The sequence below is a fragment of the Lepisma saccharinum genome, chromosome 14 (assembly GCF_977018435.1).
Source record: "Lepisma saccharinum chromosome 14, izLepSacc3.1, whole genome shotgun sequence".
Taxonomy (NCBI): Eukaryota; Metazoa; Arthropoda; class Insecta; order Zygentoma; family Lepismatidae; genus Lepisma; species Lepisma saccharinum.
The window spans coordinates 42,970,361-42,984,458 of NC_139242.1; the positions used below are offsets into that span (position 1 = coordinate 42,970,361).

General features: G+C 38.9%; 1 protein-coding gene across 2 annotated transcripts in view; it reads right to left on the reverse strand.

The window, feature by feature from the left end:
- Nucleotides 1–14,098, reverse strand: part of LOC145998499 (uncharacterized) — a 98,725-nt gene that overhangs the window by 44,260 nt on the left and 40,367 nt on the right. For both annotated transcript variants that reach the window (XM_083134919.1, XM_083134918.1), the window contains exon 3: nt 3,475–3,530. In XM_083134919.1, coding sequence (XP_082991045.1) covers nt 3,475–3,530 — 56 coding nt within the window. The remainder of the gene's footprint in view (nt 1–3,474; nt 3,531–14,098) is intronic.

Sequence of the window (14,098 nt, forward strand, 5' to 3'; positions counted from 1 at the left end):
CTCAGCTTTGTGGTTTCCAAGAAAGTTTGCTATCATGATAAAAACAGCCTAAGCTTCTTTTTCAGCACCACGAATGACTTCATCGAACTGTAAATCCTTAAGGAGCTTGCAAATCTGTGGACCCACAAACATACCCTCTTTAACTTGTGGAAACTTGTCCCAGAGGTAAAGAAATGTTGCTTCGTTATGGTCCATTGCTTTGACAAGTTTTTAATTAGTTCTAATGTTATGTACTAAGGTGGTAATATAATATAATATTATCAAATTAGAATCCACAATTCCTTTTAAAATGTGATCTTCGGTCTTTGCTATGCAATTCAACACAGAAACAAGAGTACTTTCTATAACCAAGCAGAAGTCCAAACACTATAGTTACATTTTTTAAGTCACCACAGATCTGCCATTTATGTTCTTCATATTTGATGCTGTATCTATTCTCTGTCCACTCTGAGTTATTTTAAGAGGTGTTCGTTCATCTGCATCTCTGCATGTTTATGGCTCTCCTTTATCTCGAGACCCTGGAACATTTTAGCACTCTAAAATTAGCCATATTAACCTATGGGCAACTGGGGCAATTGCCCCGGGGCCCCCACCAAAAGGAAGCTATGAAGTGCCTCCTCCAAAAAAATATTTTAACCAGCTGGCTATGCTTGTGAAAAATTACATAACAAGTTGTATTTTAAAAATAAAAAAATAAAAAACAATATTGTCGTATGTCTACACTCTTCTGGATCCAATTGTAACACAGCTGTCAGTCGATCTGTTTGTAGATATCTGAAGCTCAGTATACTTTATACCATGCATTGATTTAGCTGTGGTGTGAAAATAAGGCAAACTTATTCAAACAATCAATTCTCAGATACGATTAAGATAATAACTAATCGTACGAAGTACGTAACTATCTTTCGTTAATAACATCGTATTAGAACTGTGAGTTTTTCTAGGGAAAAAAATTGTGGAGATACTAGAGGTTTCTCTTGGTGCATCAGTGAACTACGAGACACCTAACTTTAAGCAGCGCTTTATCATCTTTTCATTCTCATCATCGCGATTAACTTCAATAGGAAAAACAGTGACGTTGAATAACGGAAATAACAAATAATCGTAAAAAGTTGGCCATGATGTTCCAGTTCCTAACAATAATGAAGCATACTGGTACTCTATCAATTAAATATTTTGGTTATTGCATTTTAGTTCCCTTGCTGTTGAATTGTCATGGATTGTCAGTGGCGACGTGTGATCATTTTACTTGAAATTCACTTAGCTTCAGGGTGTATGTTGAAATGTTGCATGAAAATATTTGTGTAAATGTTGATACCTGTTGCTCTAGTAGTTCGGGAAGAGATTTTGAGACTATTTTGAAGTATTTTATGGGGAAGTTCTAGGAAAGAGATCAGTATTACATTTTTACATGTACCTATCGCTCAGTAGATATGAGTACAAGGGCTCGAATGGAAGAGTTGGCTTGAACCATACGAACGACAGACAGCCACATTTAGATGCAGAATTTTACTGCTGCTATAGCGCTACAATTTTCGTCCTGTAACTTTATTTGACTGCGCTATTCTCCCTGCAAACTTATCTGCGATATGTTCGATTGTGAATGACTACTGATTCTAAAATCAGGTCTACCATTTCATCTGCTGAAAATTGGTGGTTAACATATTGAGCTAATAAAGCTCCTAGTAAAAAAAAAATAATAAAAAAAATGGGAGGCCCCCACCAAACATTTTGCCCAGGGGCCTCCACCAACTTTGATACGACCCTGCCTCTAACCTATATGAAGTCCCGTGCATAAGGTTCATGTGGTCGAGGAATTAGAAGTACTTTCCCATGGGGTACAGGTCTAATTGAATATGGAATATTTGGATAGGTTATGTTCCATTTTTTTCTTCGTGGAGAAACCTCTACTGACTGCAGGGACCAAGCAGAAATAACAGTCACTTGCGTGGTATTTCGGCTTTCCCCATAGTCCACACCATGTGAAGATCAAATTCCATCCATCACTTCTCCACTGACGAAGGATTTCTGAGCAATTGTTACAACATATGTGCGGGGTACATGCTCTATCCTTATCGCCGATTTCACAATCGAAGTACAGTCTGAATGTCGTTCTCACGAGTAGTGGAGTGATATTTCGCTTTCTCGATCATAAACTGACGCGACAACTGAGGTATGGTTCAATATGTGTTAGATATTAACACGCGCCAGGCGCCAGATAGCGGCCAGCAGTCCGAATTAAATAGATGCTTTCCGGAGCCCTTCGTTGCCATCATATTTCATCAGAAAGATAACATATGTAGCGTGCCTAAAGAATCAGAAAAAACAGAAAGTTTTTGTATTCTTTGAGGATATATTGTACTGAAAACTAACATAGCAGGATTTCAACCTGTTTTTAATAATTTCCTTCAAAAACTAGAGTTAACTGACAAATTCCGAATGTCAGATTCGTATTGGGCTCCCTCGAATTATTCAAATGAAGGTAGTTTGGTTTCAGAAACATTTTGACTGTTGACCAGTGTTGTTATGATCATAGGACGAAAAATGTACGTACAAAATATCGCAAATTTATCGCTGTAAGAATGCTTCTCATACGCTTCCCTTAACACGTGTAAATCTGTTTGCTCGACTACATGCTGTTTCTTCCCAGAGTGCACTGCGTGATTACGTCAAGTTGAATATCATCCATTGTCATTCGGCAAAAGGTTCGAAATACGCATTCGGCATTGGCATTACATTCTTCTGTGTTTTATTGGTGGGTAATTTACCTTACCTTGTTGTGGAGGCACATAGTGGTTCGGATCCCACTTTAAACTGTAGGTCCAGTCCTCTCTGTGCATAAAGTGGACCTCAAATAAATCAATTCAATCAATTTACTTTACCTTACCTTATTGTGTGGTATAATTATAGAGTGCAATTAGAATATAGAGAATTATTAGTACAATAGTAATCGAATAGCATTGTAAAAAGGATGCATGTTTAAATTTATGTAAAATAACATCAGGATGCATATGATGCTGTGTGAAAAGACTATTGACTAGATAAACATAGGGAAATTTCTTGTAGCCTTATTCTTTTTCCAATTTTTTTTCTGAAAGTAATTTGTTGAGAATTTTCAAGTATTAATTCTGGAAACGTAGTTTGACGTTATTGGTGGGCGCCATTTTGAAGACGGGTTCTAGAATAACGTTGAACAACATCCTAATACACACGAGGTCATATTTTGCAGAATAATGTTTTTGTAGAGTCAGTGTTAGGTCATACAAATATTTTGTACAATTTTGAAATAATAATTGGGATAGTAGAAATTACAGATAAGCTACTATTCCCGCTATATTCCATAAAAGTTGTGGCCAAGAGAAAGAGAAAAAAAGGCAGGCGCAGAGAGAGAGAGAGAGAGAGAAAGGCAGGCACACAGAGAGAGAGAGAGAGAGAGAGAGAGAGAGAGAGAGAGAGAGAGAGAGATGTTCTTACTGTTTCATTCTCATTTTTGAGTGTAGTGTTTCCCTTTACAATCTCGTAGGCTCTATCTGAAAGGAAAAATAATATAATTGTTAATCCATAGACAGGTTAATGTAGAACTGATTTCCATGTATGTGTGGTAAAATAGCAATGTTCCCAATGAGACAAAAGTGTCTAGCAACCAGTCTCTTGTTTACGGAACTTAAAAGAAGACATGAAAATTGATATGTAAGTTTGTTTTTTGCAATTTAAGTAAGGTACCTGAACCCAATGCTCCATAGTAGTACCCAATGTGGCATATTTGCTGTTCCCGAGTAGTTATATAGTGGATTCAACAAATGACGTTAGTATGTCATTCAGACTGTCCAAATGACGTAATTGAACTTGTTGACTGACTCTATAGTGCAGTAACTTGAGGACAAAGAAGCGAAAGAGTTGGACCTCGTGGTTGTGTTCTACGTCATTAGGTAAGTTATTACTTACTTCATCTTCCAAGTAATAGGTGATTGTATCTCCAGTCCATATTATGGTAGTTGGATATTTTGTACTTTACAATAATGCACTTAGTTCAGACTTTAGTACAAAGTCCTGTTTATAACGAAGGAAAAACGAACACTAGGAAGATATCGTGAAAGAAATATCAAATGTAACATTTGTAACTCTTATGTTGACGGAGAGTGTGGGACTCACTAAGGATGATAAAGGACCTTTCATTTGCCCACAATGTGATATGTAATCATGGTTTTCAGGTGACAAATTGTAAAACGTCACTTCCTTGTTTATTGGTTTTGTAAAAGATGCTATTTCTTTGTGTAATCTCATACCTCATTATATAAATCAAACATAAGTGAGTAAACATACTTATCTACCTATAAAAGTAACATTGCGGTACTTTCTTTACAATTTCTTCTGCACTTTTTGGTATGAACGAACGAAATATATCACTAAGCCATTTTGGGTACCCAATGTGGCCTAAACTTTTCGTTTTAACAAAATCTTCACTGCACTCATGTTAATATTTGGAGCTAAGTCCAATTTTAAGTAAATGTACACAAATGTTCCCTTTTTTAAAATATTGCTATTATTGTACGCACGTTTTTGACTTTGTACACCATTTGAAACAATCGCAAACCTTATATTCCATGAGGCCTTAAAAAGATCGCTTCCCGGGCTTGCAGCAGACGACAATATGGGGGGGTGTCTGCGAGAACCAATCAGGTCCGCGAATGAGCGAGCCCGGTTGCAACAGCTAGCTCGCTGCACCCTTCTGGAAGGGTGAGTGACCTGCCTCTTGCTACCTCGGCCTGTTTGTTTGGCTGAGGAGCAGACGACACGAGAGTATCGGCAATAGCGTGCGAGCGACGTCTGCTTTCAGCCCGCGAAACGCTCTTTCTAAGGCCTCCTGCAGTAGGTAGGCAAAGTTGGGTTCAGGTACCTTAGCAACTGGCGTACAGTCATGGAAAAAAGTTCTTCCCCATAAGGCTTTAATAGGAGCAAGTAATGCAGGAGGGTAGGCAACACATATTGCACCCTTCGATGATCGGGTGATTTTGCCTGTCTTAACACCGAGAAATGTGTTCCACGCGAAGGTCAACATGACAGGAAAGCAAAGAGGGTCACGTGACTATTGGTTACGTGGAGTGTTGTGCTTCTCCACGTCCCCAGTTCTTGATCCACATTGCAGAAAAAGTAGAGCTGCATGCAATATATGAAAATAGGTTGTTTTCAACTACACGCTTAATTATGATTTTCCCAATTGTAAATCTATCAGACGTGTCTCCCGATTTAGTCGGGACAGTCTTTTACTTTGAATTCCTGTTTTTTCATAGGCGTAACTTGACGGGAGCAGAAAGGGCATTTGTAACCCCCCCAAAAAATCAGGTTTCTTAAAGCTGCTAAAACAGGAATTAAATACTATGATTTGACGCGTCCAAAAAAAGTATTATATTGAAAGATTGTTCCCAAATACGTAGATAGCAATTTAATACTTTGAAAGTGTCTCAGATTTGTTTATTATGTCACATCTTAGTGTGGCACAGGTCTACTACAAAAGTGGAATTTCGTAACAGAAATATGAACCCACTCCTTTTATTTCGTAGCCGATTTCATCTTGAAACTGAAATTAAGAATATTAGTTAACAAGGTAAAAAGGTAAAGTGTTCCCCTGTGCATAGCACCAGGCCATGAAGGCGTATAGGGGGTGTGGGGGTAACGCCCCACACTTTCTTGATCCGGTCGTGAGTGGGGGTGATGTGATCAGCATCACGCCCCTGCCGCCTTTACCCCCCAGGGTTTCCCCCAGGTACCCATGTTATTCGACGCTGGGTAGACGCCGGGACCGCTTCCACCGTTAACAAGGTCATTGGTAAACAATAAAAAAATGTGTTAGACCCAATTCTTTAATACCTTATCATAATCTTTATCGCAATTTTAAATTTTGTTGTAAGTCCACTTTATGCAAAAAAAAAAAAAAGGTAAAGTTCTCACCTGTGCTTAGCGCTACGCCATGAAGGCGTATAGGGGGTGTGGGGGTAACGCCCCACACTTTCTTGATTCGTTCGTGAGTGGGGGTGATGTGATCAGCATCACGCCGCCCCATACTTTCTTGATTCGTTCGTGAGTGGGGGGTGATGTGATCAGCATCACGCCCCTGACCGCCTTTACCCCCAGGGTTTCCCCCAGGTATCCATGTCATTCGACGCTGGGTGGGCGCCGGGGCCGCTTCCAACGTTAGAAAAGTTCCCGGGTTTGAACCGGCCGGGGATCGAACCCGGGGCCTATAGCATGGTAGTCAGACGCGTTACCGACTGAGTCACCGGCACAGATAGACTAATCTGAAATGCATACAGTTTAAAGTGGGATCCGAACCACTATGTGCGATCACCTGGTATCGTACCCGAGACCCCTTGATTACAAGGCCTTACCACTACGCGATCAGTGAGGCGCACACAATCTTTGTATTTCGACCTTTTTAAACCTATATGTATCATATAAGAGGTTGTTTAACGTTGCTATGCCTCTATGGATTATATATAGCCAGTATTCGAGCACATAGCGTCAGGTTTCATAGAATATAAGCTTCTCTTGCATGTTTATGGTTTCCTGTCTGCAGTAGAAAAACTGGCAGGTTCCCGTAGCTTTTCTTTCAATAGTCTTCCAATGGTTGCATATCATATCACTCAAATTTGATTCATTCGTTGCGAACACAATCCCCGATGGCGGAGTGGGATCGTGGGCGCCTTGTAATTAAGGGATCCCGGGTTCGATACTAGGTGGAGGAACATAGTGGTTCGGATCCCCCTTTAAACTGTAGGTCCATTCACGATTAGCCTAACAGGACATAAAGTGAACTTAAGACACCAAATCAAGCAACTAACACAATCCCGTTATTGTCCAGATTATCGAATCCAGAGCCTTCGTCGCGAATAACATAAGCAGGAAGACAACATGAAATAACCGAACAGAAACAGAACCTAAAACCTACATCGGATAGATTGGATTAAGTCGACGATACAGCACGGGTTCTGAAATGAAACAGAATACGAAAGTTGAGGGACCTCTATACGCACCCACTTTTCCTCCACTCAATGGGGAAGATATCCTTCTAGCTCAGAAGCCTTTACGTAGGAGTGCCCTGAGGGAACTTCAAGGCCACTACGATAAAGTGTTCTACGTGCAGCGGCGTATACTCTGGGTCATCTAGGTAATCGCAGATGACCCGGCTGTATTTCTTTTTTTTAATATATATATATATATATATATATATATATATATATATATATATATATATATATACATTTCCTCGCAATATTCTTCCAAACCAATTTCGATGCATACATATTTCCTTGCTTCCAGCGCGCGAATACTTCCAATCGTTTGCCACCGAATGTCCGGGAACCTTTCTCCAGCCGGTGGAATGACTTCAGGGAATCTCACCCTGACGTCATTCCTCCCGCTTTCCTTACAACCCTTGGCGAGGAGGGAGGAGAAAGGAAAGAGGGGGAGGAAACACTGCTTTTCAGGCGCGGTGATTCCGTGCCCAGGGTAAGCTCCTTCTTGTGAGAGTCCACCGGTCGCACTCTCAACCTTGAGAGCCTTTTCCGTTCCCTCCGCTCAACTAGGGAAAACATACCCGGTAGAGTGCGAAGAACAGGAAAACTGAATAACATGGGCAAACCAATTCTACGCTAATTTTCACTTTACATTTGCTTCTGTCTTGCTGATTTCTGTTACTTGAACATAAATTTATCAAAAGGGAAAAGCTTAAATATTGAAGATGAAGCAAACTGAATTAAAATTCAAGGCTTAAGCAATTAAAGCACCTATTTGCTGACTCCCCCCATCCTTGTATTTACAAAAATAGTGATTGTTTCTCCTCTCTAATCTTCAAAAGCAGCGAGAATACTTATCTCACGGAACTGAATATTTTTTTAAAGGGAAACCCCCCTCCCCGAAATCCTACAAATATCTAATTTAAAAAGTGTATAGTGGTAATTCATTTTACTTCATTAGCAGGATTAAACACTTTGCTTAATACGTTCTAATAATCTGAGATTCATCTTCAGGACTTCTAACCCCACTGTTTCAAATTTATGTGGCGGCTGATAATAAGGGATGATCCTCATCCCGAATTAAAATTCTGACTCTGACCTGCAATGATTCGAACTTTTAAAAACCTGTCAATTCGAGCTCGGAAAGGGATTTTTTTATTATTCATAGGGAATTTCATTCTGAGCCAGGAACACAACAACAGAAGTTTGGCGCGTGAAACTGAATGCGTGTAGTCGTTGGCTTCGTGCTGTGCTTCGTGTTTATTATTTATTTAGGTGTTAGTGTTTGTCGTGATAGTGCTGTGTTAAAGGGTAATGGATGTGATACAAGATTTGCTGGTGAAACCTTTTGGAACAAGATCTTTTCAGGAGAAGTTGCAAATTGTTAATACAGGTAGGCCAGTGTCATCGCTTGAACTTATTTCTACACACAAAGACAAAATCGGGAATATGTGAGGCATTTTCGCAAGCAAATTATGACAAAACACCATGGTTGACAGGAAGTATAAGTGTTAATAAGCTTTGCATTTTTGTTCGCCGTGCTTACTTTTCGGGGCTGAAAAGAATGTATGGACGCGTGACTGTAATCTTTGCAACACTTGTGCCAAACATGAAAAATCCAAAAGTCACATAACTTCCTTTGTTAAGCTGCAATCTTTCGCCCAGACACGTATTGACGTGCAACTGGACAAACAGCGTGCTTTGGATGTAGTACAGCACAAGTAATCGGATCCTGGAGTAAGTTGAATTTTGCACTTAAATTAATATTGCGGGTTTTTATTTCACTAGTGCACGTCTTTCATTTTTATATTTCACAGGCTGTTTTTTTATAGCTTTATAATACTGTCTTGTTTTATTATTTGAAATTCTACGCGTATAGTAAACTGCAATAACGAGAATTAATTGATTGTGATCGTAGCAATAAGACAAACATTCCGACACAATATTCCTAAATCCAATATGGAGCGTGACATAAATTGCACGGAAACTTTTGGAGTTTGAGGATCAAAAAGTCGGAGATTACCCACTCGTTAGAACCAGCATACGCCACTGTCTACGTGCAATGACGGGACCAAAACATACGTCAGATAGCTGTGTTCCTCCTTATTTCGTACGCCATTGATAACTGGAACACGTGACCTCGTCTTTGGTAGAGCACAAGCCTGCTTGCTTGCCACCACCCTTTAGTTCAGTGACCTTCGCCCGTAGTCAGCAAGAGTGAATGACTCACCAGATACTTGTTGTCTGTGAGGCTACACAAGAATAGATATTTCGTTAGTGGCTGTAAGTATTGTTTCATCTGCAGTTATATCAGTTAACATTTCAATAGTTTCCTAATGGTTACGTTAGTGATAAACATGTAAATTAGTTCTCGAGAGTGAACGTTTTATCTATTTGAACGGGGGATTTTTATAGAGCCTGCATGTATTATTTTTTCCTGAAACAAGAAGAAATTCGAAGACGCAAAAAGAGTTGTATAAGAGTAGTTAACAAAAGGAAAAAAGAAGAAGAAAACGAAAATGTAAATGCTGAAATAAATTATGGTAGAGATCGAGTGAATAACATTTTGTCATGGGGCCTCCTCGATGGAGTAGTGATAACGTCGTCGCCTTGTAATCAGTGGATCCCGGGTTTGATACACGATGGATGCACATAGTGGTTAGTATCCCACTTTAAACTGAAGGTCGAGTCCAGATTAGCATATCTGTGCACCAAACCAAAACTAAGAAAGAAATTGTCACAGTGTAAGAAAATTTCATGTTCAACCAGATACGAAACAAAAGGGAATAATATATTGCAGGTTGGAGTTCACATCTGTAGCATCTAACCAGCACAATTATGAATCGCAACATATCGTATGAGATCCATTTTTATTATACATGTATGATAATATAAGAGAAGTAGAGGAAAGAGAAAACCAAGCGAAACACGGACGCCTTCTCCAGAATTTCAAATCTCGTTACATAAGGTTCTGGGTTGGAGTCCCGAACAGGCATGACTTTCTTGATCTTGCCCTTTTATCTGCTTCATTTCATCATAATTCATCGTTATGGTTTACCTGCAGGGGAAGAATAATGACAATAATTGCCAATACAAAGCCAATGACAAACAGAACAACTCGATTACGGAGGTGCCAAGAAGAAACGAGACTTGACAGTTTCTCCGCCTCTCGGTTTGTCGAATTGAAAATTGCTCTCCCGTTCTCGGTCTCGACTAGTTAAATATAGAAATCGAAAATGTATGTGAATGAATATACATGTATTTTATATATTCCGGTTTTGTAGGAGATTTCGTGAGAGATGAAATAAGTACTCTTCCATCGTATTTATTTTTATAATTTTTATTCCCTGTTCGATGATCGCGACGATAAGGACGAGTGACCATTACACGAAATTGATGACGAAATAGTCAAACACCCCCGACAAGGACGGTACTCAAAACCGGGAACTTTGGCGACGATATCGAATGTCAATCACTTAATGAGCTTGACCACCGAGCCTGCTTAATGTTGTTTCTCTCAGGAAATTCGTAATAACTGTCAATATCCCACATTCACTATCATTTTCTTCATAATTTATCTTATTGTTGTGATTAACCTGAATTCAAAGAATTAGTTGAAAGGCAAAAATGCAAGATTGAATGTCTCTGATGTTACTTCGTGCCGAATAATATGACGTGGTATTATGATATGAATTTATTAATCATATAATATGCCTATTCATTCCATTGATTGATCCCAATTGAGCACACAAAATATGCTATAATGTCCACTCCATGGAGGAGTGGTTAGCACAGCGCGCTACGATGCCATGGGTCCCTGGTTAGAATCTCGACTTGGGCGTGGGTGTCCTTGGTAAGTGTCCCTTCATCAATTTCATCATAGCATCACTCATCTTCATCGTCGCTATTTGCCAAAAGTGAAAGAATAGCAAATCTAAATAACAAACATCCAATCAAATCGAACATCTCTACCGATTTAATTCTATACGGTACCGAATTCCCACTTTATTACTGCATCTTAAGTCATTTTACAGCATCTCAATTGTTTTCCGATTCGAAAACCATTTGGAATGTTGTCTTGTGCAGTTGATTGTGCATTGTTTAGTTGTTTGGATTGTTTAATTAACGTCGCATTAATAGTTTTAGACCAATCGTGACGGGGAAGCAAGAGCACAAAGAAAGCGAAAGAGACAAGGAAGAGACCACGGCTTTCTTTAAAGATAGCATCCCGTGAATACAACTCAAGTGACTGCAGAATATTATGAATAAAATTTATTTTGCTTTTTCCTTTTATTCTGTTTTCAGTTATTTTACTTCGCTTTTCTTCTACCACTCGCGTTACTCGTGTCGGTGAGGAAGAATTATAAACTCGTGAAATGGACGATGGTACAAAAAATATATTTCGACCCACGGTTCGAAACTGTCAGTACAAAATATTGTCTTATATTTAAAATTTACGGGCAAATATGGTTTGTCAGGTAGCAATTTTCGCTTATCTCTTTCTCAAGGGGTTCCATTGCCTCTCTGATGTCGTAGTAGTAACGTCTTCGCCATGTAATGAAAGGCTTCGAATTCAATACCAAGTAGAGAGGCTTTGGTTCGAATCCCATTTTAATCTGTAGGTCCAGTGCATGAACTAGACTTAAACAATTAACGTGTGGCATGTGGTCTGTGATGAGAACCATCATTTCAGCGAACCTTCTTGACAATGACTCTAATATCACTTGATAGAATAGTATTTCCTTACGAGTAAGCTCTTGTCAAGAAACCAGTTCCTGAAATTTTCTCTGGAGGCATCGTAGCACCCAGCTGTTTGTTGTGGCTGGGGCACGAGTCATGTGACTCATGCTATCAAAGCTCAATCCTCCCGAGAAGTCAGAATCACCAGGCAAACTTAAGCGAATATTTTTGTATTTGGGTTGCATAAACAACAGGCTTTAAGACGTTACGAAATTCTACGTCCCGTGGCCCAGGTATTTTTTTTCTCAGACTGTACACAGGATTTTTTTTAGGTGGGGGCTGAACTTGTGAACTTGTATAGTCCACAGGTGAGTCAGTGACGCAGGAACATTTTTCATCTGGGGCTTGCAAAATCGCCCTTCAGAATACACACACACACACACACACACACACACACACACACACACATATATATATTATATATATATATATATATATATATATATATATATATATATATATATATATATATATTTATATATATATATATATATATAGTATATATATATTAATATATATATTTATGGCACAGGGTGTCGCAAAACTCTTTCAACAACGCTTGGGTGCTGGTAGATATCATAAAACAAGTAACTTTTCCCTATAAAGTTTACCTCGAAAGCGCTTAGTTTCTGCGCTATAAGCGCTTAAAATATATCCTGTACGTATACAACCCAACACAGCAAACGCTTGCTCTGACATAACTGCCAGGGGCGCGTGGCATGGTTGCCACTAGCGTTCCTCGTTAAGAGAGACGACTTGAAAACAACAACTTGGGAGTCTTGCCTGAGCAAAATCCAAAACATTAATGATACTTGCGATGTTGTAAGAAGCATTGACAGTATTTATAAACTTACCAAGACAATAATGGGCAGACTGAAATTAAAGATTACTCATTCCTAAAATATCTCTATAATTGATTGATTGATTGATTGATTTGATTTATTTTAATTCGCTTTTCTGCCACCTTTGGCCAATCGCGAAGATGAGGATGATATGATGAAATAACAAATGATACCAATGTCTAGGTCAGGATTTAAACCCGAAACACATGGCGCCGTAGCGAGTTGTGCTTACCAGGGAGTGTTTCGTGTATCATGCAAAATCCACAATTGCAAGGGACACGGTGAGATAGGGGAAATCCACGAACGAACAAATGTAAACATGATGTGTTTGTTGCCTCGTTTCGACCACGCAGACAGTAATGTTATTACAATTTACTTATTAGAAAATTGTGAACTATCGCTATTGCGAATCGAATTCGTTATAAAAAGTAGGTTGAAAAGAAACAAGATATCCGGCAGATGAATATTCTTGAGCCACTTCGGTGACTGAGTACGTGTAGTGATCAACACATGATCTCTCTACCGAATGTTCCGGACACGAGTTTCAACGTGGACAAAGGTGTCCACTGGATCTTTTGTCCTCGTATTTACTATTTGCCTGAAAGTGCAGAAAAATGACGTACAATGAGAAGAATAGAAATTCACAAGAATTTTCCCGGAAATTCACCTAGATGTCAAAATTCCGCTCGTTTGCTACAAAACTTTGTTTCCAGGGTGAACTAAAAGTTGACATTTTGGTGCCTTCCAAAAATGTTACTCTTACATTGCAATGTTGATATCAAGTTGCTACAATGAATGTACAATTTATGACGTGTACTCAATGGTTTCCTTTTGTTCATTTTTTTTCATGTTCGATGATCAGAATGCAAAGCAAAGACACAAAATGAGAAAATTTTTCCTACACATGAAAAGAGTGTAAATTGCAAGATTTCTCTTGATGTGCCAATATCAAACGATATCGTGAAGTGCGGAACAAACTAGTACAGGCAGTAGGCACCGAACTCACTGTAATTCCTTTCAATAAAATATTAATTTCTTCCTACAAATTCTTTAGTAGAACATTCAAGATGAACCAGTTTGAGTGAAGAGAAAGAGGGAGAGAGGGTGTTTTTAATTCGCATGTTCCTAGTATTGCAAATAATCGTTGGAATTTTTTTGAAACCACTTTTAAAACACACAATTTTTCTTACATGCATATCAGTTCTCGCTAAAATGTATATGTTGCCACTGTTTTCTAAAATAAGCCAGGGGTCTTGGGTTAGAATCCCAGCTTGGGCATGGATGTTTGTGAGTGTCCATTCATCAATTTCATGATATCATCCATCACTCATCCCATCTTCGCAAATTAGACAAAAGTGGCAGAAAAAGCGAAGTAAAATAAAGCAAATCAATGAATGAATCAATCAATCATTAAATTAAAAGAGCCTTGCAATTAATTGCTCATGAGACGAACACGATTAGTAATAACGCTAGCACACATAGCAATAATTTTCAAATGAATTG